The 26,632-nt window shown below is 40.1% G+C and overlaps 1 protein-coding gene across 10 annotated transcripts in view; it reads right to left on the bottom strand.

Moving 5' to 3' along the window:
• Positions 1-26,632, bottom strand: part of GRB10 (growth factor receptor bound protein 10) — a 302,376-nt gene that overhangs the window by 229,777 nt on the left and 45,967 nt on the right. For all 10 annotated transcript variants that reach the window (XM_073678334.1, XM_073678333.1, XM_073678326.1 and 7 more), the window contains exon 2: positions 99-178. In XM_073678334.1, the coding sequence (XP_073534435.1) occupies positions 99-132 (34 nt within the window). In that variant the 5' untranslated portion in view covers positions 133-178. The remainder of the gene's footprint in view (positions 1-98; positions 179-26,632) is intronic.

Below are 26,632 nucleotides of genomic sequence, written 5' to 3'. Positions count from 1 at the left end.
TAATGGATACCCCAAGCCAGACTCCTTGCTGCTGTAGATTTGTATATGTAGTAACATCAAAAAGAATTATAAAATGTACAATTTTAGTATTCCTTTACCTGATAATAGGGGAGTAAGAAAGCATCTGGACATCCAGATAAAGCCATCTGTTCAGTAATAGTTTAACTTTTGCCGACACCTGTTAAAACAAAATATATATTTCAAATGACATTTCTGAAGTTGAAAGCTGATCTGTTAACCAATTTCACAATAAAAACTTCATACATTATTAATTAGAATTAAGGCTTGTGTACTTAGTTATTCGGAGATGGATTTTCTAACACCAAAGCCTGTTTTCAACTACCTAAGTAAACAATGGTGCAGCGGTCTCAGGGAGCGCCAGAGGAATACTGGACAATTTAATAGATGGCAACCGACTTTTATTCTTCCTCCAATACCACTGCCACAACGCGTTTCAACGGTCTAAGCCGTCTTCATCAGCCACCGGGTTAAACTACTGAGGACCTGCGGTGACGTGGTGTCTGGTCCGGCAGGATCGTGTGACCACTTGAGGAGCACGGAGTTGCGAGGCAAACACCGACAGGACGGTACTACAAATAGAGGCGACCCGGAGCCTCATTAATCACACGCTTAATCTTGGTTGTGTAGACGTACACAACCATCACAGGTGAGTGTACTGGCACTTTTTAAATTAATTAAATAGCCCTGTGAGTCTATACATGCACCCTTTCTTTTCTTTTCACATGTTTTCAACTACCTGACCTGGCCAAATCTTGCAGATCTGACCAGTATCACTGAGGTAACTGGCATGCTAGAGGAAACCAGTGCAAAGACCGAGAAAAGATACAAATTCCTTACAGATTTTGCCCTTTGTACATCAGGGGTACTGAGTTCAAATCCCAAACAAGTTTTTTTATTTACACTTCCCAACCTCAACATTGAATAATGCAGAGATATTAAAGGGGTTGTCCATTATTAAAAATTGGTTAATGTATTTTTATTATGAAAATATCTTTGTAAATACCTTGCGCTTGTGTTACTGCCTGTGAACAGCGCTATAGCTGGCCGCTGACAGGCATCACATGGCTCAGCTGATGAACCCCAGTGACCTGCTGCAGCAGCATGTATACTGACAGGCATGATTTTACATCCCTGTCAGTATACACTGCTGTCTTCACCAGCAGTGACATCCGTGATTGCTGACGTCACTGCTGTAGAAGAGACCCAGATCGCCGTGGGACAATCGTTGGCAGTACGTGGACTACATAGTTGACGGAGGACAGGTGAGAAATATGGTTATTTTATGGTTTTTCATGAGAACGAGGGATTCGGGGACTGAGGGTATTTATATATATATATATATATATAAAAAAAAAAAAAAAAAAAAAAGCTGTTCTACAAATTTTTTTTATTTCATTAAAATATTTTATTCCGGCTGTGTCTTATTGAAAAAGCAGGAACCATTTTACTACGCAGTTAGTAATGGGGGCGTCTTATAAACACCCTCCATTACTAATCTGGGCTTCACATCAGCTGCCAATACAATGCTGATGTGGACCCCAACCCCATTACCCCCTGTCACCACTACAAGGCAGTGGGAAGAGCAGAGGCTAAGCGCCAGGTTTGGCACAGCTTATGGATGCACCATTTCTGGGACTGCTGAGGAGTGATATTAATAGCCACAGAAGGGGCTAGTATTCCTGGCCCCTTCTCTGGCCATTAATATCTGCCAGCAGCTGTCTGTTAAGCCTTTGCTGGTTAGATATTATAGGGGGGCCTCATTTTTTTTCTGGGGTCCCCCTGTAATCTAGTCAGTAAAGGATAAACAAACAGCTGTGAGCTGATATTAATAGCCAGGGAACATTGTTGGCTAATGGCCCCTTCCCTGGCTACTAATATCACCACCAGTGGTCAGCTTTCCCTCTGCTGGGTATAAAAATGACGCAGGAGCTCACACGCTTTTCTTTATTATTTTTTATTTTTATTTTAGTCTTTATGCCCACTATCCAGACGTAGCAGCGCTTTGGACGCATATTTTTGCTGCATCCAAAACATTGCATTCTATTGAACGCAGGTAAATCCACATGTGTTCACTGAACCATGTGGATTTACCACATTCAATACATTCTAGTGGTCAAATTTGTTGCAGAGACTAGAGACTCCACAAGAGAATTTGACATGCTGCAGTCCTGAAAGATGCGCCACATGTCAGTGTCCACGGGTGATTTGCAGCCTCTGATGTACGTATAGTGGACATGGGATTTCTAGAGATACCATCGACTATGATGTACCATCTGGACGCTGCAGGTTGACGCTGTAAACACGTCAACCTGCAGCAACCTGCGTCAAACCTGCAGCGGCTCCTGACCGTGGCCATGTACCCAAACTTGACCGCAGCATGTCAATTTCTGTAGCAGACAGACACTCTAGTCTCCGCTGCAGATTTTGACTGATTGAAGTGTCATATGGTGGACTCATGTACTGGCATCAAAAGTGCAGCATTAGAACACCGCGTTTTGGACGCAACAAAGTTATGCTGTGTCCAAAGTGCTGCTGATCGGGGTATGTAGCAACTAACGAGACAGCTGAGCGCTGTTAATGGCCAGGCACCATGTTTGCAAATGGCACATTCCCAGGCTAAAAATAGCATCTCTCAGCAGCCGCATAAATTACATGAATAGAAATGCTAATGAAGATTGGGTGAATGGGATCAGGTGACACCTACATCTTAGGTTTGGTCATGAAAATGTCTGATTGACACCTTGTCATTGCTTTGTTTGGTTAGGAGTTAAACACAGAGCAATCACTTTATTTTTAATACAACAGACACATTATAAATCAATAATCTAAATTAACCAATATACTGAAGTTCTGAAGGTAATCCAAGGGTTTAAGCAATGTCCCAAATAAGTTTATTTAGCTCCATAAAGCATTAGACCGCTTCAAAAAAAACACCGCAGAATTTCCACAGCATTTCCTGCTAAGGAGATGCAGAAACACTCAGGAAATTTAGGCTTCAAATCCTGATCGTGCAAACATAGCTTTACTGTGTCAGCATGAAGTCACAAGCCCATAAACTTACAACTTGATTTGCATGTACACTAGATTTCTCTTGATTGGCACATCAGATGTATACAAGAACGTATTTTTTTGTGGGACAATCACCTATCTAGTCATAACTACTGCCATAAGAAACATTGACCGCACAGGTTCCCTCTTGGGACTAAATTTACAACATGCAAAGGAACACGCACTAGTAATTTTCTCTAATCTGGACTCAACGGTCATTTAAAATCAGTAAAGATGTCTTTACACAGGTTAGGACCAGACTAGTCCATCAGATCAGTGTAAAGAGGACCTCAAAACTACATAGAGTACTGGGTGGCACGAGTAAGACTACAAAACATGGTATGGGTATGTGGTTTTTACAAGAAAACACCAGCTGTCAGTAATTGTTCAAGAGTTGGAAGTGAATCTAGCAAGATCAAAAGCAGGCTTTAGACAAAATAGCACAAAAAAATAAATTGCAGCTAGAATAAAGGACTAAAATCAATATGCTGAACTAAAAATTAGGCAGATTAGCATTATGCAAATTATGCATGCCATGTTAACCTTGTTGGTGAAACAAAGTGAATATGTACAAGCTCATGTTCCTTTCATAAGTGGCTGTCCTGGGTCAAAGACCACAAACAAGTGGAGATGTCCGCTAGAATTAGTTCCCTTCCCTACTCAGCAGTCTTAATATAGCAATGTTATTTTTAGATTCAGCACAGCAAGTATCTAGATAGTGATCTGAACTGTAAAAAGACAGCATTACAAACTGCTCCTGGAATTTTAATATTTACATGACCAAGTCCAACATGCCTGACTCCACCACTTTTTATGGCTTCCCTCTCCACGACGGATTCAAGTTGCATACCAAAGTAACAAAACTAAAAACTCTGGACAGTAGCAAAGTTATTTAATGAATTTGTCTCATCCACCTTAAGTGAGGAAGGTGTGAACTGCCTAACAAAACTGTCTACACAGGGCATGCATTTCCGTTAAGAATACACCACACAATCTGAATGTTTCACATGCCCATTTTGTTGCCGAGTTATTGCACATTTCACCCATGCACCTTGCAATTTGCTGTGAAATCATTCATTTAAGACATGCTCCACAGGTTCATTTCCATGCAGATTTATTTTTACAGCATGTAGAGAAGGGCTGTTTTCCTGCAAAGTGATTTTGGTTTAACAAAGTATAGTAGCTGCAAATTGACTGGATATATCGCAGATTTTCCATCCCAATTTACCCCAACTAAATAGATTTAAAAAAAAAAAAAAAAAAAAAAAAAAGGTCCAAGATGTTCAACTAAACCTGCCGCAATAAAACTCTGTATATTCATCTGGTTAAAGTCAGGTTCCCTGCCAGTCTATCCTGGCCTCCTGCGATAGCATCTTTTCACAGATATCTGTAGCCACAACTAAAACATTTAAATAAGATGTAATTGAAGGAAAAGTCCACAAAGGACAATCTTATCCTCACTCTCCTACCAGAGGAGTAGTGTATACTCAATTTAAAGTGGGGGAGGGGATGGGAATGGTAAAGTTTTTCCTAGACCTACAGATTTTAGGAAACCATCCATTTCAATTGTTTTATAGATTGAACTAATAAGTGACTGGTGACTAACTGCTCCAAAGAATACAAGAATGGCTGCAGGGAGAACAACTTCATTTTCTCTGTGTAGCTGCTGTTCCAGTAAACCTTGCCAGATTACCACTATGTGCATGTTAATACTGAATGTATAATATATATGGTTGCCTAGTAATTTGTTGCCATTGAAACACTCAAGCAGGAAACCATCAAGAGTGACACCCCTTGTGTTGCTTTCTGTATGTACATATTTTCCATTAGTTGCTATATGGTTAATAGTTTCCATAGTCAGCATACAACTACTCTAAGAGCTGCTGGGGGTACAACTATTAAAAGAGTTTGAAGATACAGTGCTGCTCACCATTATTGGCACCCCTTCATTTTTTTTTTCATAGACTGGTACATTTTCATTTATTTCTGAAGATCTTGTCCAAAATGATATACTCAGGATTTTTTAGTGGTCCAAAGTAATACAATAATAAAACATTGAAATTGCAACATGAAAGTGGAAAAACAAAGAAAAAACTGAACAGCATGAACAGCAGTAAAGACATCCCTATAATTAATGCTTGGTTGCAGACCCTTTGGCATTCCAGACAGCCTCCAAAATGTTTGTAGCAGTCTGTAAGCTTCTTGCACCTCAGCTGGAATTCTCCCACAATTCCTTTGCAGTTTGTTCAAGCTCTTGAATTTGCAGGGTTCTTTACCAACGGCAAATTTCAGCTCACTCCAAAGATTTTCAATGGGATTGGAGGTCAGGACTCATTGCTGGTCATTTAAAAAAAACAATAAATTTTTTTCTTTCAACCATTCCTGTGTACTTTTTGATGTGTGCTTTGTGTCAGTCTTGCTAGAGGACCCAAGATCTTCAACTCAAACCAAGTTCTTACACTGGGTAGGACATTTCGTTCTAAAATCTCGATAATTCTGATGTCATGACTCCTGTGATATGTTCAAAGCCTCGAGTACCAGACGCAGAAAAGCAACCCCACAGCATTATGAATCATCCACCATGCTTCACTGTTGGCAAGGTATTCTTTTCCTTATAAGCTTCATTGTGCCATCTGTAAACAAACTGTTGCTTTGCATTGCCAAAAAGCGCTATTTTTGTTACATCTATTCACAGAACTTTTTCTCAGAAGGATTGTGCTTTGTCAAGGTACTCTTTGGCACAGATCAGTTTCTTTTTATGCCTTTTCTTCAACAATAGTTTCTTCCTTGGCCTTTGCCCATAAAGCTCTGCTTTGTTTAGTTTTCGGTATATGGCACTTGTTGAAACCATGACCCCAGACTGTTGCAGGTTGGCCTTCAGGTCTTTGGATGTTTCACGTGTTTTTCCATTATTTGCACCAACCTTCGAAGACATCTCTTGTCAATTGTCCTCTTTCCTCCACGTCTAGGGAGGTTCTTGATGGTTCCATGCATGGCAAACATCTTGATATTGCACCCTGTTGAAACTGGGTTACCAAGGTCTTTGAGATGGCCTTATAACCTTCTGAAGTCTTGTGTTTGCTAATAGCAGTTTTAATGTCCTCAAACAGCTCCTTTGTCTTCACCATTGTGACAAAAGAACAGGGCCTACCAAGTGACTTTTTAGCCAATGAATGATTACTTCAGTGGTTTAATTCAGGTCACATGGGAACCGACAATCTCAGGAGAATCTCTTGTGACTTACCACAGGATAGTCAATGTGTTTCCATACTAAATTAATGTAAAGGGTGCCAATACCAGTGTCCAAACAAGCTTTAGGTTTTTTTATTTTTCCCTCCCATTGTTTTTAGTTTTAAATTGTTTATCATTTGCTCTTTTGTATTTAACCTCTTAATGACAGAGCCAAATTTTACAATTCTGACCAGTGTCCCTTTATGAGGCAATAACTCTGGAACACTTCCAACGGTTCCCACTGATTCTCAGATTGGTCCCCCCCATGACATATTGTACTTCGTGACGGTGGTAAAATTTCTTCGATAAGACTTGCATTTACTTCTGAAGAAAATGGAAATTTGGTGTAAATTTTGCAGTCAAACTTTGAATTTTCATGTCCTTTAATCAGATATGTCACAAAATAGTAAATAAAACATTTACCACATGTCTACATCTGAATAATTTTGGAGCCAAAATTTTTTGTTCGGAAGTAATAAGTGTTAAAAGTAGACCAGTGATCTCATTTTTCCAACAACTTTTTTTTTTGGGATCACATCACATTTGAAGTGACTTTGAGGGCCCTTTATGTCAGAAAATGCCCAAGAGACAGTCTAAAAACTGCACCCCTCAAGGTGCTCAAAACCACATCCAAGACGTTTATTAACCCTTCAAAGGAACTGAAGCAACATGGAAGGAAAAAAAATGAACATTTAACTTTTTCACAAAATGTTTACTTCAGACCCAATTTTTTTTTATTTTCACAAGGGTAACGATAGAAAGTGGACCACAAAATTTGTTGTGCAATTTCTCCTGAGCACACCGCTATCCCACATGTGGGGGAAAACCACTGTTCGGGCTCACAGAAGGGTTTAGAAGGGAAGGAGCGCCCTTTGACTTTTGAATGTAAAATTTGCTTGAATAATTAGCAAACCCCATTTTGTTTTTTGGGAGCCCCTGATGTGCCTGAACAGTGGAAACACCCCCCCCCCCCCACCAAGTAACCCCATTTTGGAAACTAGACCCCTCAGGGAACATCTAGATGTGTGGTGAGCACCATGAACTGCCAGGTGCTTCAGAGAAGTTTATAACGTAGAGCAGTGAAATTAAGAAATCAATTTTTCCACAAAATTTACTTTTAGCCCCAATTTTTATTATTTTCACAAGGGTAACAGGACAAAATGGACCCCAAAAATTGTGCAATTGCTCTCGAGTACAGACATAACCTATATGTAGGGGAAAACTATTGTTTGGTCACACAGCAGGGCTTGGAAAGGAAGGAGTGACATTTGGAACACAGACTGATGGAATGGTCTGCGAGTGTCTCGTCACATTTAGGCACATGAGCATCCTGAGCATTTCTGCATCGTGGGCACATCGCCTAATAGAAGAAACTGTAATTTGTTATGCCATTTCTCCCAAACACAATTATGCCCCATATGTCATCAGAAATTACTGTTAGGCCACACGTCAGGGCTGAGAGAGCACCATTTGGCTTTTGGAGAACAGATTTTGGTAGAATAGTTTGTGGCCGACATTTGCGGAGCCCCCAAGGTGCCAGAACAGAAAAATCCCAAAAGTGACCCCATTTTAGAAATTACACATCAATGAATTCATCTACTGCTGCAGTGACTATTATGTAACATCCATGCCAGGCTTTATTCTGGAGAATTCCAAATATGCCAGTTTAGTGCCCATACATTTCTCCTGGTGACAAAAATGCGTTACAGCGGTCATTAAAGGGATTAACACGAGTGCTGTATACAAAAAAAAAAAGTTTCACTTGATTTTTTTTCAGGAGATATTCCACATCTACTTAAACCTCATGGGTGCCAATGATGAGCTGGACTTTACACTCCTTTAAAAGTCCATGATATCACACAATAGACTTTGTTGACTTCCAAGTGATCACCAATGCTCTTAATCCCAAACTCCTCCTCTCCATGTGGTCCCCAGAATCCTACCACCTGATTATCTTCTGAACACAGGAATTTCATATGGAAGATCCAGGACAGAGTTTCCACTGGTAAAAGTACTATAAATTTTAGCAGTCTGATACAGAATGCTGGATCTCCGTGCTGGAGAAGTGACTGACCTTGGATTATAACATCTGGATACTATAAGGGACTGTGCTGCCACTGTTTTTTGCATCGTTGTCATGTTTCGCTCTGTGTTGACAGTTGTAGCTCACTAATGACTGATCAACTAATTTTGTTTCCATTATATCAAATTTTGTAAATTATGTTATTGGCATACAACCCCTGGCAAAAATCATGGAATCACCAGGCTCAGAGGATGTTCATTCAGTTTAATGTTGTTGAAAAAAAAAGCAGATCACAGACATGGCACAAAACTAATGTCGTTTGAAATGGCAACTTAGGGCTTTAAGAAACACTAAAAGAAAAGATAAAAAAATGTGGTACTCAGTAAGGGTAGTTTTCAGACAAAGCAGAGGGAAAAAATTATGGAATCACCCTGTAAATTTTCATTTCCAAAACTAACACCTGCATCAAATTAGATCTGCTCGTTAGTCTGCATCTAAAAAGGAATGATCACACCTTGGAGAGGTGGACTGACTTGAAACATGGCTTGAACATGAGAGATGTCAATTGAAACAAAGGAGAGGATTATCAAACTCTTAAAAGGTAAATCACGCAATGTTGCAAAAGATGTTGGTTGTTCAAAGTCAGCTGTGTCTAAAATCTGGACCAAATACAAACATGGGAAGGTTGTTAAAGGCAAACATACTGGTAGACCAAGGAAGACATCAAAGCGTCAAGGCCAGAAACTTAAAGCAATACGTCTCCAAAACAAAAAATGCACAAAACAAATGAGGGATGAATGGGAGGAAACTGGAGTCAATATCTGTGACCGGACTGTAAGAAAACGCCTAAAAGGAAATGGGATTTACATACAGAAAAGCTAAACAAAAGCTATCAGCCCATTGTAACCTTGTTTTTTAATGTTTAGGTGTTAAGGAAAAGCAATCGTGGACTGGATGACAGTCATATTCAGTGATGAATAGCAAATCTGCATTGGGCAAGGTGATTATGCTGGAACTTTTGTTTGGTGCCGTTCCAGTGAGATTTATAAAGATGACTGCATGAAGAGAACATGCAAATTTCAACAGTCATTGATGATATGGGGCTGCATGTCAGGTCAAGGCACTGGGGAGATGGCTGTCATTACATCTTCAATAAATGCCCAAGTTTACATTGATATTTTGAACAGTTTTCTTATCCCATCAATTGAAAGGATGTTTGGCAGGATGCATTATCTTGAAAAATGATGTCATCATCCCCATAGAGGAAAAACTGTGAAAACATTCTTTGAAAGAAGACACATAAGGTCAATGTCATAGCCTGAACATCATTCGGATCTCAATCCAATTGAAAATCTTTGGTGGAAGTTGAAGAAAATGGTCCATGACAAGGCTCCAACCTGCAAAGCTGATCTGGCAACAGCAATCAGAAAGTTGGAGCCAGATTGATGAAGAGTACTGTTTGTCACTCATTAAGTCCATGCCTCAGACTGCAAGCTGTTATTAAAGCCAGAGGTGGTGCAACAAAATACTAGTGATGTATTGGAGTGTTCTTGTGTGTTTTCTTCATGACTCCATAATTTTTTCCTCAGAATTGAGTGATTCTATAATTTTTTCCCTCTGCTTGGTCTGAAAAAAAATTACCCTTACTAAGGACCACATTTTTTTATCTTGATTTCTTTTAGTGTTTCTTAAAGCAATAAAGCTGCCATTTGAAATGACCTTAGTTTTGTGCCATGTCTGATCTGCTTTTTTTCAACATTAAACAACTGAATGAACATCCTCCGAGCCTGGTGATTCCATAATTTTTGCCAGGGGTTATAATATATGAATTTACAACATTAATCGCATATTCGTTTTTCCATCTAGATAGCATTAGAACATCTTAACACTTTATAGGTAAACAAAAAAAAAAAAAAACTGTTAGTTAATCTATGTTAAAAGCGTTCTGAAGCTGGCCAGCATGAAGCAAGTTCAATTCCTCCAGACAGGTTAAGACTTTGTCATAAAGGTATGACAGTCACTGCTCAGTACATTGTGAGCGCCGGCTGTAGCCAGATTAATGCCGAGCTGGCTGTCAGTGCCAGGGTCACAGTTACAGCTGCCGCTCACTATGTACCGAGCGGTGACTGAAGCTGTGCCAGATGCACCTTTGACTGAAAGTCAGCCCCCAGGAAGAATAAAGATAATTTCCTCCCGACAGCTAAAATAGGCTACGGTCACACCATCAGTATTTGGTCAGTATTTTACATTAGTATTTTTAAGGGAAAACCAGGAGTGGGTGATGAATACAGAAGTGGCGCACAGGTTTCTATTATACTTTTCCTCTAATTGTGTAAGCCATAATCAGGAGTGGCACATACTGATGCAACATACTGACCAAATACTGAATGTGTGAATGCAGCATAAAAGGAATAAGAATTCAAGTGTTTGAAAAACAAAAGTTTATCCAGCAGGTTCTTATCACAAGTGTCCATGTCACAGCTGCATGACTTTGCATCTTGCAGTTACAAGCCTTTTCAGCAGTAGTGAAAAGTACAATAAATAAAATACAAAAGACCACATAGTAACAAAGGACAATTTAGTGCAACAGTGACACAAAATACCCTGTCCATATTACTGAGCCCTACACACAATATAGAATACAGTGCTTGCCTGTACTCCATGGTCTTTCCAGCCTAGTTTTGGACAAGTAATTAGAGCAAAAGATGGCAATGGAGCCAGATGCAGTAAATGAAGCATTGGACCCCATGTACTTGACAAAGCAGGAGCTGACACCTCCTCGCTGACAGACACCGATCTAAGGCCCTGAGATGAAAAAGCATTGCAGATTATTAGATCAGTGCAGGGAAAGTTGATGTCACATCTTGTGACAAGGTAAGAAAAAAGTTAGCTTTGATAAATTTATTTATTTTTTTAATTGTAAAATCACAAAATGAAAAAAAAAAATCTCAAATACATACATTTCTGGGGAAAAAAAAATAAATCAAAGTACACATTTGGTATTGTTACATCCAGAAAGACTACCTATAAAGAAACGGTCCCACTAGTTAACTCCCTTAGTAAAACTCGTAGCAAAACAGCTTTTATTTATACGGCTGAACAAAAAAGTAGAATAAAACGCAATCAAAAAGTCAAATGTAAATAAAAATAGCACGTACTCCAAAAATCCAAGGCACTGGGTATCTTCCTTCCACAAAAAATATTTTTGTTACCAGCATACACAGGAAAATTAGCAATGTTTCAGCCACGCATGGTCTATGAAAAAAATGCTCTCATGTAATGTATTCATCTTCTACATTTAAAAAATTTTATAGCACATTTTTCCATATTGCAGGATGCAGTCCCTTTAGTGTTGGTTGGGTGAACTGGTGCATCTGTCTTGCAGGGTGCACTCAGTGCTGGGCAGCCTGCCTGATTTAAATCATATGGGTGTCATCAAGAGGCTGTGAGCCACTGTGCATCACACGCATCTGTGTGAGTGGCATCCTATGCAAGCCTCATCTGTTGGCATTTTTAATACTACACAGCCACCTCCTCCATAAATTGGTAGGTTTGTGAGTGTGTTTGCATCATTATGTTGCACCTGTGCTGCCCCCACTTTTATCATGGGGGTCTGCTGTATCCCGCTTGAGCACTGGTAACCTGACCTAGTGTTGGTAAGGCTGGTTTCTTTTTTGTGATTTTTTTTTTTTTTTTTTTTTTTTAACATAAGGGGTATAGCCACATTCAGTAAAAATTTGTGACAAATTTTGGTGCCATTTTTACAGTTTCCCAGGTGACCATGTAAAATCTGGAACAAACATTTGTGGTAAAAATTACATTTTTCTTTACCGCCCAATGGTGTAAGGTTCTGTGACACCCGTGATGTCAATATGATCACTGCACTCCTAGATTAATTCATTGAGAGGCATGTAAAATGTCACTTATGGGGGGAGAGGGAGGGTTCTGCTGTTGTCACCTCAGAGGCTCTGCCAATGTGACATTGCACCCTCAAGCCATACCAGCAAAATGTCAACTAAAATACGTCACTACTTGCCTTAGCTTCACACGGTCTCAAAAATAGTTTTCAACCACCTATGAGGTATTGGCAAACTCGGGAGAAAATGAACCACAATTTCTCCTATTGTCCCTTTCAAAAATTTAAAACTTTGAGGCCAAAGTAACATTTTAGTGGAAAAAAAAAACATGTAATTTTCCTTTGACTCCGCACAATGCTCTACAATTCTGTAAATCGTTTGAGGGTTAAAAAAGCTCACTACACCTCTACATGAATTTCTCAATAGGTGTAGTTTCCAAAATTGGGTCACTTGTGGGGTTTGTCCTGTTCTGGCATGTCAGGGGAATTAGCAATCTGTTCCAGCCAAAACTGCGCTCCAGAATTCAACTGGCGCTCTTTCCCTTCCAAACCCTGCTGTGCGCCCAGACAGTTTTCCATCACGTATGGGGCATATGGAGAAATTGGACCCCAAAATTTGTTGTGCAATTTGTCCTGTTACCCTTGTGAAAATGAAAACTTTGGGGCTGAAGCAACATTTGTGGGAAACATGTATCTTTTCAATTTCAGAGCTAAGCCTTCTAAACTTCTGTGAATCACCTGTGTGTTCAATGTGATCACCACACCTCTAGATAAGTTCCTTGAGGGGGTATGGTTTCTAAATGGCGTCACTCGTGGGGGGCATGGGTTCCACTGTTTAGGCACATCAGGGGCTCAGCAAAAGCAACATGGTGTCCACCATCTATTCCAGACAATTTTGCGTTTCAATAATCAATTGCTGCTTCTTCCCTCAAGAGCCCTGCCATGTGCCCAAACAGTTTTCTTACACATATGGGGTATCTGTGTGCTCAGGAGAAAGTCCACAAATTGTATGGTTCATTTTCTCCTGTTACCCTTGCAAAAATGCAAAATTTATGACTATAGGAACTTTTTGTGGGAAAAAATAAAATGTTCATTTACTACCACATTGCTTTAATTCCTGTGAAGCGACGAAAGGATCAATAAACTTTTCGAATGTGGTTTTGAGGACTATGAGGGATGCAGTTTTAAAATGTTGTCACTTTGAGGGGCCTATGACAGAAGATACCCAAAAAGTCACTTCAAATGTGATTTGGTCCCTAAAAAAAGGTGGTTGTAAATTTTGATGGAAAAATGAGAAGTTGATAAGCAACTTTTAACACTTTAAAAAAATGTTTAACATAATGCAGATAAATATTTCCCACATGTATACTTTATATTAACCATTGTGTGACAATTTTTATGCCCTTAAAGCAGTTAAGAGTTTGAAAATAGCAAGTTTTGCCAAATTTCCGATATTTTCACAAAGAAACGCAAGTCATAGCGAACCAATTTTACCACTACCTTGAAGTACAATGTCATGAAAATACAAATCTCAATAACTAGAATATATTGAAGCATTCTAGAGTTACAGGTGCTTCTCACTATATTAGAATATCAAAAAAAATTCAGTTCTTAATACAAAAAGTGAAACTCATAGCGTCATTACAGAACAGTGATCTATTTCAAGTGTTTTTGTTAATGTTGATTATGGCTTACAGCCAATGAAAACACAAGTCATTATCTCCGTAAATTAGAATAATTTATAACAGCTTGAAAAATTTAAAAATCAGAAATGTTGGCCTACTGAAATGTATGTTCAGTAAATGAACTCAATACTTGATCGGGGCTCCTTTTGCATCTATTACTGCATCAATGCGGCATGGCGGCGATCACTCAGTGGCACTGCTGAGAAGTTATGGAAGTCCAGGTTGCTTTGATAGCAGCCTTCAGCTCGTCCGCATTGTTATGTCTGGTGTCTCATCTTCCTCTTGAAAATACCCCATAGATTCTCTATGGGGTTAAGGTCAAGCAAGTTTGCTGGCCAATCAAGCACAGTGATTCTGTTTTTAAACCAGGTATTGGTACTTTTGGCAGTGTGGACAGGCGCCAAGTCCTGCTGGAGAATGAAATGTCCATCTCCAAAAAGCTTGTCGGCAGAGGGAAGAATGGAGTGCTTTGAAAGTTCCTGGTAGACGGCTGCGCTGACTTAGGACTTTATTAAAACACAGTGGACCTACACCAGCAGATGACATGGCTCCCCAAACCATCACTGATTGTGGAAACTTCACACTAGACCTCAAGCAGCTTGGATTGTGGCCTCTCCACTCTTCCTCCAGACTGAGACTTTGATTTCCAAATGAAAATTGGAACTCTGGGACCTTGTGGAAAGCATCAATGACTGCCTTCTGGATATCTGTCAAGTCAGCAGTCTTCCCCCATGATTGTTGACCCTACTGAAACAGACTAAGGAACCTTTTTAAATGCTTAGGAAGCCTTTGCAGGTGTTTTTTGTTAATCATTTCATTTGACTTGAGTTTTCATTGGCTGTAAGCCATCATCAACATTATCAGAAATAAACACTTGAAATGGATCACTGTTTGTAATGACTATATAAAATACGAGTTTCACTTTTTGTATTGAAGAACTGAATAATTAGAACATCAAATTTAATTTATGTGAGAAGCACCTGTATTACCTCAAAGGGACATTGGCCAGAATTGAAAAAATTGGCTGTCAGGTTTCACGCTTCCTAATGCACTAATTTATCTGATTTTTTTTTTTTTTTTTTGCCTCCTTACTCTTCTCGCTGCTACTTGCACAATAGAGTACATGATATATTATGTTTATAGGAGTATAAAATTTGATGTGGACTGCCACTTGTGATTAATGGATAGCTACACAAGACCATGCTTACGGCTGTTTATATGGTGTGCAATAGCATATTGACAGTTGTGAACTTTTTGATCCTTCTGTGTTTTCGCTCCATTCAATGAGGGGTGGGAGTATGATTATGACTATGTACGTTTATATATTTGATTGACCATGCGCTGGATAATATAATTAATGTTGAATCAGTGAATGCACACAGTTAAAAGGTTTATGAATTACGAGGGTCAGTCAATAAGTAATGCCTATTTTTTTTCCTCCTTAAATAAGGTAGTTATGTTAAATATTCGAATTTGGCGCAATTCCTCAAACCTTCTCCAATCCACAGCAAATGCAACTTCCTGCACCAACAGGTGGCAGGACTGCATCCGTTTGCAAAATGGCTGACATCGATGTTCATATTAGACAACGTTCTGTGATTGAATTCTTGCATGCAGAAGGTGAAACGCCCATTCGAATTCATGAGAGACTGAAAAATGTGTACGGTGATGCAACAGTGGATGTCAGTACTGTTAGACGATGGGTTTGTCGCTGTAACACAGCTGAAGGGCCATCACCGTTGGCTGACAAAATGCGGAGTGGCAGGCCAGTAACCGCAGTGACTCCAAGCAACATTCAGCGAGTCGATGACATCATTCGTGGTGACCGCTGGGTGACTGCAGATGAATTGTGTGGCATTATCTGCCTCAGTAAAGGCAGTGTGATGAAAATTATTGGACAACTGGGATCCAAGTCAGGCTCCTTGCAAATTGCTTTTATTCTTTTAAAAAAAAAAAAGAATGATTGTTCAAATAAAGTGCTTCATGGCAGGGCCAATCCTTTAAATACACCATCCCAACTGCTTGGTTTCCAACTATCTACACCTCTGCCTCTATGAAGCCAGAGCTGTCAATCAAAAAAGAGGGGGGTGGCGATTGAGGGACAACAAGCAAGTGGGAATTTGAATTTAACCCCATTACAACAAATGACGGGCATAGCACATGACATGCTATCAGTCATGGATTAAAATGGTCACTGTGCAAACACACTGACAGCTCCCTGCAGACAGCTGAGTGGCACAGGAAGAGGTGCGGGGACCCATGTAATCAGCCGTTGAACTCAGATCACTGATCGGTCAGCAATCTGACTGATCACAGAATGATTGTGCAGGAGGTGCACAAATATCAGCACCTTGTGCAGAAGTTTGGCTCATCTAACAGCTGAGCTCCTGCAGCGACTACACAGGCCCCCAGCCTTTTAACCCCCTTAATGCTGCAAACTACAGTGATTGCAACATTTAGGTGTCTGGGAGAAGGAAGGGGCTTTGATCAAAATAAAATTATACCCATAAATATGTATTTTGATAGAAAAAGAAAAAAGTACAAATTTGTTATCACCACGTCCTGAATGACCCCATCTATAAAATGGTCACACTAGTTAACCCCTAGAGTGAATGTCGTAAAAAAAAAAAAAAAAAAAAAAGTGGTTTTTCATCATGCCGCTGGCAAAAAAGTGGAGTAAAATAATCAAAAAGATGAATGTAAATAAAAAAATAGTATAGCTGAAAAAGTAATCTTGTCCCGCAAAAGACAAGCTGCGATACAGCTCAGTCAGTGGAAAAATAAAAAGTTACAGCGCTCAGAATATAGTTACGCAAAAATAATATTCCTCAATAAAATTGTTTGTGCAGAAGCAAAAAAAAAAAAAAAAAAAAGTTGCTTTTTGTTCACCGTCTCACAGAATAGAAAGCGATCAAAAACATGTGCCCAAAAATAGTACCAGTAAAAACGTTAGCTTGTACTGCAAAAAAAGCCCTTACATAACTCATGACTATAGAAAAATGATAGCTCTCAATATGGCGATGCAAAAACTTTTCCCAACAATATAAATAAAAAAGCATTGTGTGATAGCAGCCAAACACATACACATCTGGTACTGCTGTAATCAGACCCAAAAAATAAAAGTAGTCACATACCACATGAGGAACAGCGTAAAAAAATTCTTCACATGCTGTTTTGTTCATTCTGCCTCCCAAAGATTACAGTAAGACTCGGCTCACATTTATCCTGCGCTCTACACAGAGCACTTACATTGGTGTTTGTGTAAATCTCTGAAATACGTGATTCAGATGGAATCCCTAGCAGAAAACTCCCTAAAGTGAGGCAGATTGAGGCCCTGGATGCCATCTGGCCTATGAGCTGGTCGTACCCATATTTTTTAGGGATGCATAAAAGTGCGGTCGACCAGTTTGGTGCACCTCTTAACAGACGGGAACTGCCGAATAGAAGCCACACAGTCTAGAGTAACTCTGCTGCCTCATTAGGAAATGGATCCCTCGGGGTTTCATCCAAATCACATTTTGTGGATTAAGGTGAGGTCTAAGGGGTAAAGTTTTTCCTTGTGGAGAGTGACATACCAGCTCTGGCATGTCAAGGTAAGGAGGCTTATTTGCTGTGCAATGCTCCTCTGGGAAATTTAATATGCAAATTGCCTCTTCAGAGTAAGAGGACTTGAACTCTATAGCGCCACCTATTGGAAGCAGCAATCCTACAAGTCACAATCAACCCTTTAACAGGTCGTGCATTATGACTTGGGACAAAAGCCAAATCAGAATCTCAATTTGATGACCTGGTGTTTTGGGCTGTTGGCCCTAGTCAGTATAAAGTTCAAGTCCTCTTTCTCTGAAGAGGCAATTTGAATATTGAATTTCCCAGAGAAGCATTGCACAGTGAATAAGCCTCCTTACCTTAACATGCCAGAGCCAGTATGTCACTCTCCACAAGGAGACCATTAGAACTCAGTCCAGAGCCTCTCATCTAGCCAAATCAGTTCTCACACTTAACACGGACGAGGGCCAACAGCCTGAAACAGCGTGTCTACAAAGATTCTGATTTGGCTTTTGTCCCAAGTCATATTGCACGACTCGTTAAAGGGTTGATTGGCTTGTAGGATTGCTGCTTCCAATAGGTGGTGCTATAGAGTTCAAGTCCTCTTTCTCTGAAGAGGCAATTTGCATAGTAGATTAAGATGGAAAGCCAGATGCAAGTGCTCAGCATAAAGCACAGTATGTGATCCAAGATGTTCTGTAGCCCAAAAAGGCACCAATGAAAGCTTCTACTCAACGCAAAAATTACAAATCCTCACTCAGGTTTGTCATCTGTTAACAGAAATGTAGGAGTTGTCCACATTACTGGTAGCACTAGGGCTCTGGAAAAGTGACGTAGCTCCTACCAAAAGAAATCCAGAGCAATCTGCCCTCCCAAATCCCCTTCCTCTTGAGCCCCACCATGTGACTAACCCACAGTTAGCGTCCACATATTTGGCATTACTGTAGTGACAAGAGCCCACTTAAATTTACGGGGTGTGTCTCCAGAAGCATAAGCTGGGCACAATGTACAGGCACTAAAATGGCATTTTCACTTCGCAACATTCCTCGCTTTCAAAATCACCCTTTTACCTGTAAATGAATTCCCATGGGGGTGTAATTTCCAAATTGAGGCAAATCGAGAGGGGGGGGGGGGATACTGGCCTTTTGGCACTTAGAGGCTCTGTATAGAGAGTCTGCAAACTATTTTACAAAAAATTGTTCTCCAAGAGACAAATAGCGCTCCTTCCCTCCAAGTCTTGCCATGTGGCCAAACCATACTATACAGCCAGATATGGGGTATTATCAGGTTCACAAATAGTTAAAAGTTACCTCATGGTTGCACTTTCCCACTGTGAAAGTGTAAAATCTGGTGCTAAAGCATCAGTGGTAAAATGTAATATTTCTCACTGCTCAATGGTATAACATTTTGTGAAACACATTGTGTCAACATGCTCACTGTACCCCCTAGATTATTTCATTAAGAGGTGTAGTTTGTAAAATGAGGTCCTGCTGTTCTGACATCAGAGGCTCTGCCAAAGTGACATGGCACCTGCAAACCATTCCAGCAAAGTCTGTACTCAAATATTGCACTCCTTCCCTTTTGGAGCTTTGCACTGTGCCTAAAGTAGTTTTTGACCACATATGGGGCACTGTTGTACTCCAGAGAAAATGAACCACAAAATGTTTTACACAATGTCTGATTTTAGCCCAAAGTTTTTAATTTTCAGAAGGGCTAACACATTTTAGTGCAAAAAAATGTAACTTCATTTTCACAGCCCAACATACAATTCTGAGGGTGTACTAAGTATTTCAGAGGAATTCTTCAAGATGTAGTTTTCAAAATGGGGTCATTTATGACAGGTTTCCCTTGTTTAGGCACATCGGGAGCTCTCCAAATGAGACAAGAAATCGACAATCTATTCGACAATTTTGCACTCCAAAAGTCAAGCTGTGCTTCCTCCCTTCAGAGCCCTACCGTGCATCCAAACAGTTATCTGCCACATATGGGGTCTGTACTCGAGGACAAAAAATAAATAAACCCCACAACTAATTGTATGCTGCATTTCCTCTGTTATTTTTGATAAAATGAACAATTTACAGCCAAAATAAGTGGGTAAAAAAAAAAAAAAAAAAAAGTTCATTTTTTCTTCCACATGGCTTTAATTCCTGTGAAGCACTTGACGAGTTAAACTTCTTGAATGTGTTTGAGGACTGAGGGGTACAGTTTAGAATGGTGTCACTTTTGGGTATTTTCTGTCAGACCTCTCACTTCAAATGAGATGTGTTCCATAAAAAAGGTTTGGATTTTTTATGTAAAAATAAGAAATTGCTGATAAAAATAAAAAATATTGTTGTTAGGAAGTTAGAAGGGTTAAAAGTATGTTTCAAAAATGATGCTGGTGTAGAGTAGACATGTGATAAATGTACCACATTTTGTGTGGTATAACCATCTGGTTTAACCCCTTTATGTCAGCCGATACGCCTTTTAAACAGCAGTCGTTAAGGGTACTGAGGATGAAGAGTATAGTGCTGCCGAATTTCCAGCGGGTGTCAGCTGTATATGACAGCTGATATGCTGTAGCATCAGTCCTGGCCAGTTTTAAAGCTGATCGGGGCAATTAACCTAAATACTGCTGTGATTGACAGTGGTATTTAAGGAGTTACAAGGGATTTGGGGGGGGGGGGTGGTCGCAAGACCCCCACAATGAGAATTGTGGCTCTGAATGTTGCCATGGTACTCTGAGGTCATGTGATTACCCCAGGGTACAGTGGTTTGAGAGACCTGGCTACAAGCTGGGTTTAACAGGCTGAGTCTGAGACAGTCATGCACAGCAGTACACAATTACTGCAGTATATGACAGTGATCAAAGTGAAAATTTTACATGTCCCACAGTGGGACTAAGTGAAAAAAGTCAACTAAAAAGTGCACACAAAACAGCATGTGATAAAACAAAAAAAAAAAAAAAAAAAAAACACAAAATTGGTATTGCCACGTCTGTAAGAACCCACTCTATAAAACTGGCATGCTTAGTACGTATGGTGGGGAAAAAAAAAAAAAAAAAAGCCAAAAAAGTTGCTTTTTCAGCATACTGACTAACAGAAAAGTCAATAAAAAAAAACAAAGTCGTATATAAAAAGAAAGACATTTGAACAAATGAAAATGCCAAACTGTCCTGCAAACAAGTCCTAATATGGCTCATTCGGCAAAAAAAAATATATAACGTTACAGCTCTCAGAATAGGATGATGCAAAAACATTCATTTTGGCAAAATATTGTTTAGTCGAAAAATAGCAAAGCATAAAAATAAATAAACTATACAAATCTGGCATCACCGTCATCGTACCAACCAGAAGAAAAAAAAAATCTAATTTATCACTTACTGCACGGTGAATGGTGCAAAAAATAAAAGCTGAATTGCTAGTTTTTCAGCACAGAATGCACAATCTGAATTAAGTGATCAAAAATTACTGTGCCCCAAAATGGTGCCAAAAAAACTCTACAACTCGTCCCGCAAAAAATAAACAGTCATACAGCTCTGTTTGCCAAAAAAAAAAAGTTAAAGCTATCAAAAATGGTGCCGAAGTTTTTTTTTTTTTTTTTTATAAAAAAGCATTACTGTATAATAGCAGGAAAACACAAAAAAAAAAAAACAGATATGAATCTGGTATTGCTGTAATCACGTCGACCGGAAGAATAAATCCACCTTATCACTTATTGCACATGAACCACGCAAAATTAAAAAAGAACTATTCTTGTACTTTGTTTATTCATTCTACCTCCCAAATACAATAAAGCTCTGTTCACATTTATCCTGCACTCTCCGCTGAGCGCTTAAGTCGGGGTTTGTGTAAATTCTTCAAAACCACGATTCAGACAAAAATTGGGACCACTCACTTATGAGGCAAATGGGACACTGCCAGAACAGAGACCAGTACAAAGTGACTCCATTATTTTAGGTGTCTTTTTAGCACACAAGTGCGGGTGTCCACAGATCTGTGCATGCCTAAAAAGATAGATAGATCTCACCAGAGCAGAGACCAAACAGAGCCCAAATTGTCTCCATCTGCCTCATTAAAGGTGGGTGGTTTCTTTGGGAGTTTTGTCTGAATCGCATTTTTGTGGAATTTACATGGAAACCCTGACACAAGTGCTTAGCATAGAACTCAAGAATGTGATCCCAGCCTTATTCTGGAAGCAATTGAAATTAGGCACCCCAAAAGGTTGAAAAAAAAAAAAAAACACCAATTTATACTGCACAAATCTAGTCCCCACTCAAGTCCATCATCTGTCACTGGAACTATAGGGGGTTTCATGTTACTGGTAGAACAAAGTCTGGAAAAGGCATTGCTCCCACTCCCTCAAATAAAAACCAGTGAATTCTGCGCTCCAAATCCAAATGCCCCCTCCTGAGCCCCACTGTGCCTAAACCGCAGTAAAAGCAGCCTCATGTTTGGCTTTATTGCAGAGGGGAGACAGCACTGCATTTTCAGTGTGCGTGTCTCCAGAAGCACAAGCTGGACAAAATGTATAGTGGTCCTCCAATATATGGTGGAACAATGTATGGGCAATAAACTGGCATATTTGTAATTCTCCAGAAAAGCACAGCATGGATGCTACAAAAGTCACTGCAGCTGTAGATTAATTCATTGAGGTGCAATTTTTTACAATCTGGTCACCTTTGGGGCTCCGCAAAGGTTGTCCGCAAACTATTTTATCAAAATCTGTGCTCCAAAAGCTAAATAGTGCTCCTTTCTTCTCAGCCCTGACGTGTGGCCTAACAGTAATCTGACATATGGGGCATCACAGCGTTCGGGAGAAATTGCGCAATAAATTATGGGGTCCAGTTTCACTTAACCTTTGTGTACCTGACAAATTTGCAGTAAAATTTCTCACAAAAAGGTCATTTCCATAACTCAGTGTTATAAATTCTGAGAGGCACCTATGGGTTCAAAATACTCACTACACCCCTTGAATTCTTTAGGCAGTGAAGTTATCAAAATATGGGGTCACCTGGGGAAGGGGGGGGTGGTTCTGCTGTTCTGGCACCTCAAGGGCTAATTGAGCCCACGATCTATTCAAACTAAATCTGCGTTTTAAAAGCCAAGTAGCGCTCCTTCCCATCTGACTCCTGCTGTGTGATCAGTGTACAACCACATATTTGGTACCACTGTTAGGTGAAAATGGACCCCATCATTTGTGTGCAATTTTTACCAATTACCCCTCGTACAAGTTATAAATTTGGTGCTGAAACAAAACCGTATTTTAGTGGAAAACATTTTGATCTCACATCTAGAAGTTAAAGTTTTGTGAATCACCTGTAGGTTAAAAACACTCAGTATACCCCTAGATGAATTCCTTGAGGGGTCTAGTTTCCAAAACTGGGTCACTTGTGCGAAAACAGCAGAACCTTTTCCCGCAAATCAGGGGGCTCTCCAAATGCAATATGGAATTCACAATCTACTCCAGACAAAAATCACACTTTCCTTTCCTAGCCCTGCCATGTGCGCAAACCGCAGTTATTGACCACAAATAGGGTATCATTGTGTTTGACGAAATTGCATAACAAATGATAAGGTCAGTTTTCTCGTATTATCCATTGTGAAAATAGCAAATTTGAGTCTGAAGACTACATTTGTGGGAAAAGAAAAAATACAATTTTCAATATGACAACTTAAGGTTATCAAATTCTAATTCTATGTAGTACCTGTAGGCTCAAAATGCTCATACCTCGGATTTTATCCAGGGGTAAGGTAAAGTTTCCAAAGTGGGGTCACTTGTGGGAGGTTTCCACTATTTAGGCACATCAGGGGCTCTCCAAACGTTACATGACGTCAGCAAACCATTCCATCTAAGTATGCATTCCAGAATGTCAGTCCTTCCTTTCAGAGCCCTGTACCCAAACAATACTTTTCCCCTACATATGGGGTATTGGCATACTAAGGTGCAATGGCACAACAAATTTTGGGGTCCATTTTCTTTTGTAACCGTTGTGAAAATAAATTTGGGGTAAAGTAAAATTGTGAAAAAGGTACACTGTTCATTTTTTCCTTACACATTGCTTAGGTTCCTGTGAAGCACCTGAGGGGTTAAACTTCTTGAATGTGGTTTTGAGGGGTGCAGTTTTTAGAATGAAGTGACTTTGGGGAACCTATATAACAGAAAATACCCAAAAGTCAAAGCAAATGGGATGTGTTCCCTAAAAAAAAAAAAAAAAAAAAAAAAAGTTTAGCAACTTCTAGTTTTTTTTCAACAAGATTTACAAAATCAACTTTTAACCCTTCTAACGAATATATACACACATACTTGTGCTCAAAAGTTTACATACCCGGAAGGAATTTTTCCTTTGTGCTTGAGAATATGAACAAAAAAAAAAAAAAAAAACTCTCCACTTATGGTTATTGGTTGGATAAAGCCATTTATTGTCAAACTACTGTGTTTGCCCTTTTTAAATCTTAATGACAGCCAAAAACATCCAAATGACCCTGATCAAAAGTTCACATACCCCAGTTCTTAATACCGTGTATTGCCCCCTCTAACATCAATGAGCGCTTGATGTCTTCTGTGGATGAGGTTCTTTATTTTCTCAGATGGTAAAGCTGCCCATTCTTCTTGGCAAAATGCATCCAGTTTCTGTAAATTCCTGGGCTGTCTAGCATGAACTGCACGCTTGAGATCTCCCCAGAGTGGCTCAATGATATTGAGGTCAGGAGACTGAGATGGCCACTCCAGAATCTTCACTTTTTTCTGCTATAGCCAATGACAGGTCGACTTGGCCTTGTGTTTTCGATCGTTGTCATATTTGAATGCCCAGGTACGTGCCATGCGCAGCTTCTGGGCTGATAAGTGCAAATCTGCCTCCAGTATTTGCAGATAACATGCTGCATTCATTTTTCCTACAACTTTTACCAAGTTTCCTGTGCCTTTGTAGCTCACATCCCCAAAATATCAGCGATCCACCTAAGTGCTTTACTGTAGGAATGGTGTTCCTTTCATCATAGGCCTTGTTGACCCCTCTCCAAATGTAACACTTATGGTTGTGGCCAAAAAGTTCAATTTTGGTCTCGTCACTCCAAATTACCTTGTTCCAGAAGTTTTGAGGCTTGTCTCTGCTGTCTGGTGTACTGTAGGCAAGATACTTTGTGGTACTTGCGCAGTAATGGCTTTCTGGACACTCGACCATGCAACCCATTTTTCTTCAAGTGCCTCATTGTGCATGTTGAAACAGCCACACCGCTAGTTTTCAGAAAGTCCTGAATTTCAGCTGACGTTTTGTGGGTTTTTCTTTGCATCCTGAACAATTTTCCTGGCAGTTGTGGCCAAAATTTGTTGGTGTACCTGACCATGGTTTGGTTATTACAGAGCCCCTTATTTTCCATTTGTTAATCACAGTTTGAACGCTGCTGACTGGCATGATCAATTCCTTGGATATTTTTTGTATCCCTTTCCTGTGTTATACAGTTCAACTACCTTTTCCCATAGATCCGTTGACAATTCTTTTGCTTTCCCCATGACTCACAATCCAGAAATGTCAGTGGCTGGATGAAAGATGCAAGAGTCTCTCCGGATCCCAGAAACTCACTCAGCTTTTATGCACACACATGGATTACAAACAGGTCACAGGTGAGGATGTTACCTTTAGTAGCCATTCAAACCCATTTGTGTCAAATTCTGTGCATGTTATCAGGCCAAAATCACCAGGGTATGTGAACTTTTGATCAGTCATTTGGATGTTTTTGGTTGTTTTTTTTTTTTTTTTTTTTTTTTTTATAAAAGACGAGAAAAACACAGTAGTTTGACAATAAATGGCTTCACCCAACCAACCATGAGTGGAGAAAAAGTTTATCATTCATTCTCAAACAAGGCCAAGAAAGGAAAAAAAATTCTGCCAGAGTATGTAAACTTTTGAGCACAAGTGTTGTGTAAAATTATACACTGCTCAAAAAAATAAAGGGAACACTAACCCTAGATCTGAATGAAATATTCTCCTTGAATACTTTCTGTACAAATTTGAATGTGCTGACAACAAAATCACACAAATCAATGGAAATCAAATTCATTAACCAATGGAGGCCTAGATTTGGAGTCACCCCCAAAATTAAAGTGGAAAAACACTACAGGCTGATCCAACTTTGATGTAATGTCTGCAAAACAAGTCAAAATGAGGGTGGCCTCCACATGCCTGTATGCCTTCCCTACAATGCCTGGGCATGCTCCTGTTGCGGTTGGTCTCTTGTGGGATCTCCTCCCAGATTTGGACTAAAGCATCCGCCAACTCCTGGACAGTCTGGTGCAACGTGACGTTGGTGGATGGAGCGAGACATGATGTCCCAGATGTGCTCAATTGGATTCAGGTCTGGGGAAAGGCCGGGCCAGTCCATAGCTTCAATGCCTTCATCTTGCAGGAGCTGCAGACACACTCCAGCCACATAAGTCTATTTTATACTGCCTCCGACTCCACAGACCTGGCTACACCAGCAGATGACATGGCTGCGTGGATCTGGGTTCACACCAAGTAGGATCTTTGACATCATCCAATATGTTATCCTATTCCTCACCCTCAGAGTGACCCTTCTCTTGTTGCCCTGACAGCACAGTATAGTCCACATGAGCCTCAGGTATCCGAGTCTCATCAGGATCACCTCCCTCCCCAGTGGGAGGTCTGGTGACTAGGGTCAAGATCCTGCTCTGACCCTACTCAGTCCTGCCCCGAATCCAACAGAAAATAATGTTGGGCATCTGTGCAGACGTTTTCCTTCTCTTCTTGACACTGAATGTTTCGAGTATACTTCTGATGCCCATAGCATAGAATGGGTGAACAGTTCTACAGACTTGCTACAGTAAGTTGGACAGTTGTGATGTGGGGGGAGGGAAATGGGGTGCCACCTCTGGGCCATACTGTGTCATGTGGAGGTGAAGCAAGAAGTGGAGAGCCCACTTGAAGCAGCACTTGCCATCCACTTGAGCACCTGCTGTGTCTGGCCCTCATCAACAAGGTGCATCGCTGTGCAACTGCCAAAGAAAGGGAGTGGAGTAGTCTGTCCAGTAACAAACATGGTCAGTTGTCTTTGGATAGGACATGGTGTTGGTTCACCAGTGCTTTCACTAACATTACCACCTACCCCACGTATACCTTGAACACCAAGCCCATTTCCCATTCCACTGCAACCTCTTTTTCTCCACTCATGTTGCTCAGATAGTGTGGACAAAGTTAGATTTTTCCTCTGCAACAATTCCACACAC

The sequence above is a fragment of the Phyllobates terribilis genome, unplaced genomic scaffold (assembly GCF_046119375.1).
Source record: "Phyllobates terribilis strain yellow unplaced genomic scaffold, ASM4611937v1 Scaffold_4__5_contigs__length_816908805, whole genome shotgun sequence".
Taxonomy (NCBI): domain Eukaryota; kingdom Metazoa; phylum Chordata; class Amphibia; order Anura; family Dendrobatidae; genus Phyllobates; species Phyllobates terribilis.
Note: the sequence above shows the minus strand (reverse complement) of the source record. Positions and strands in the feature narration are given on the sequence as shown.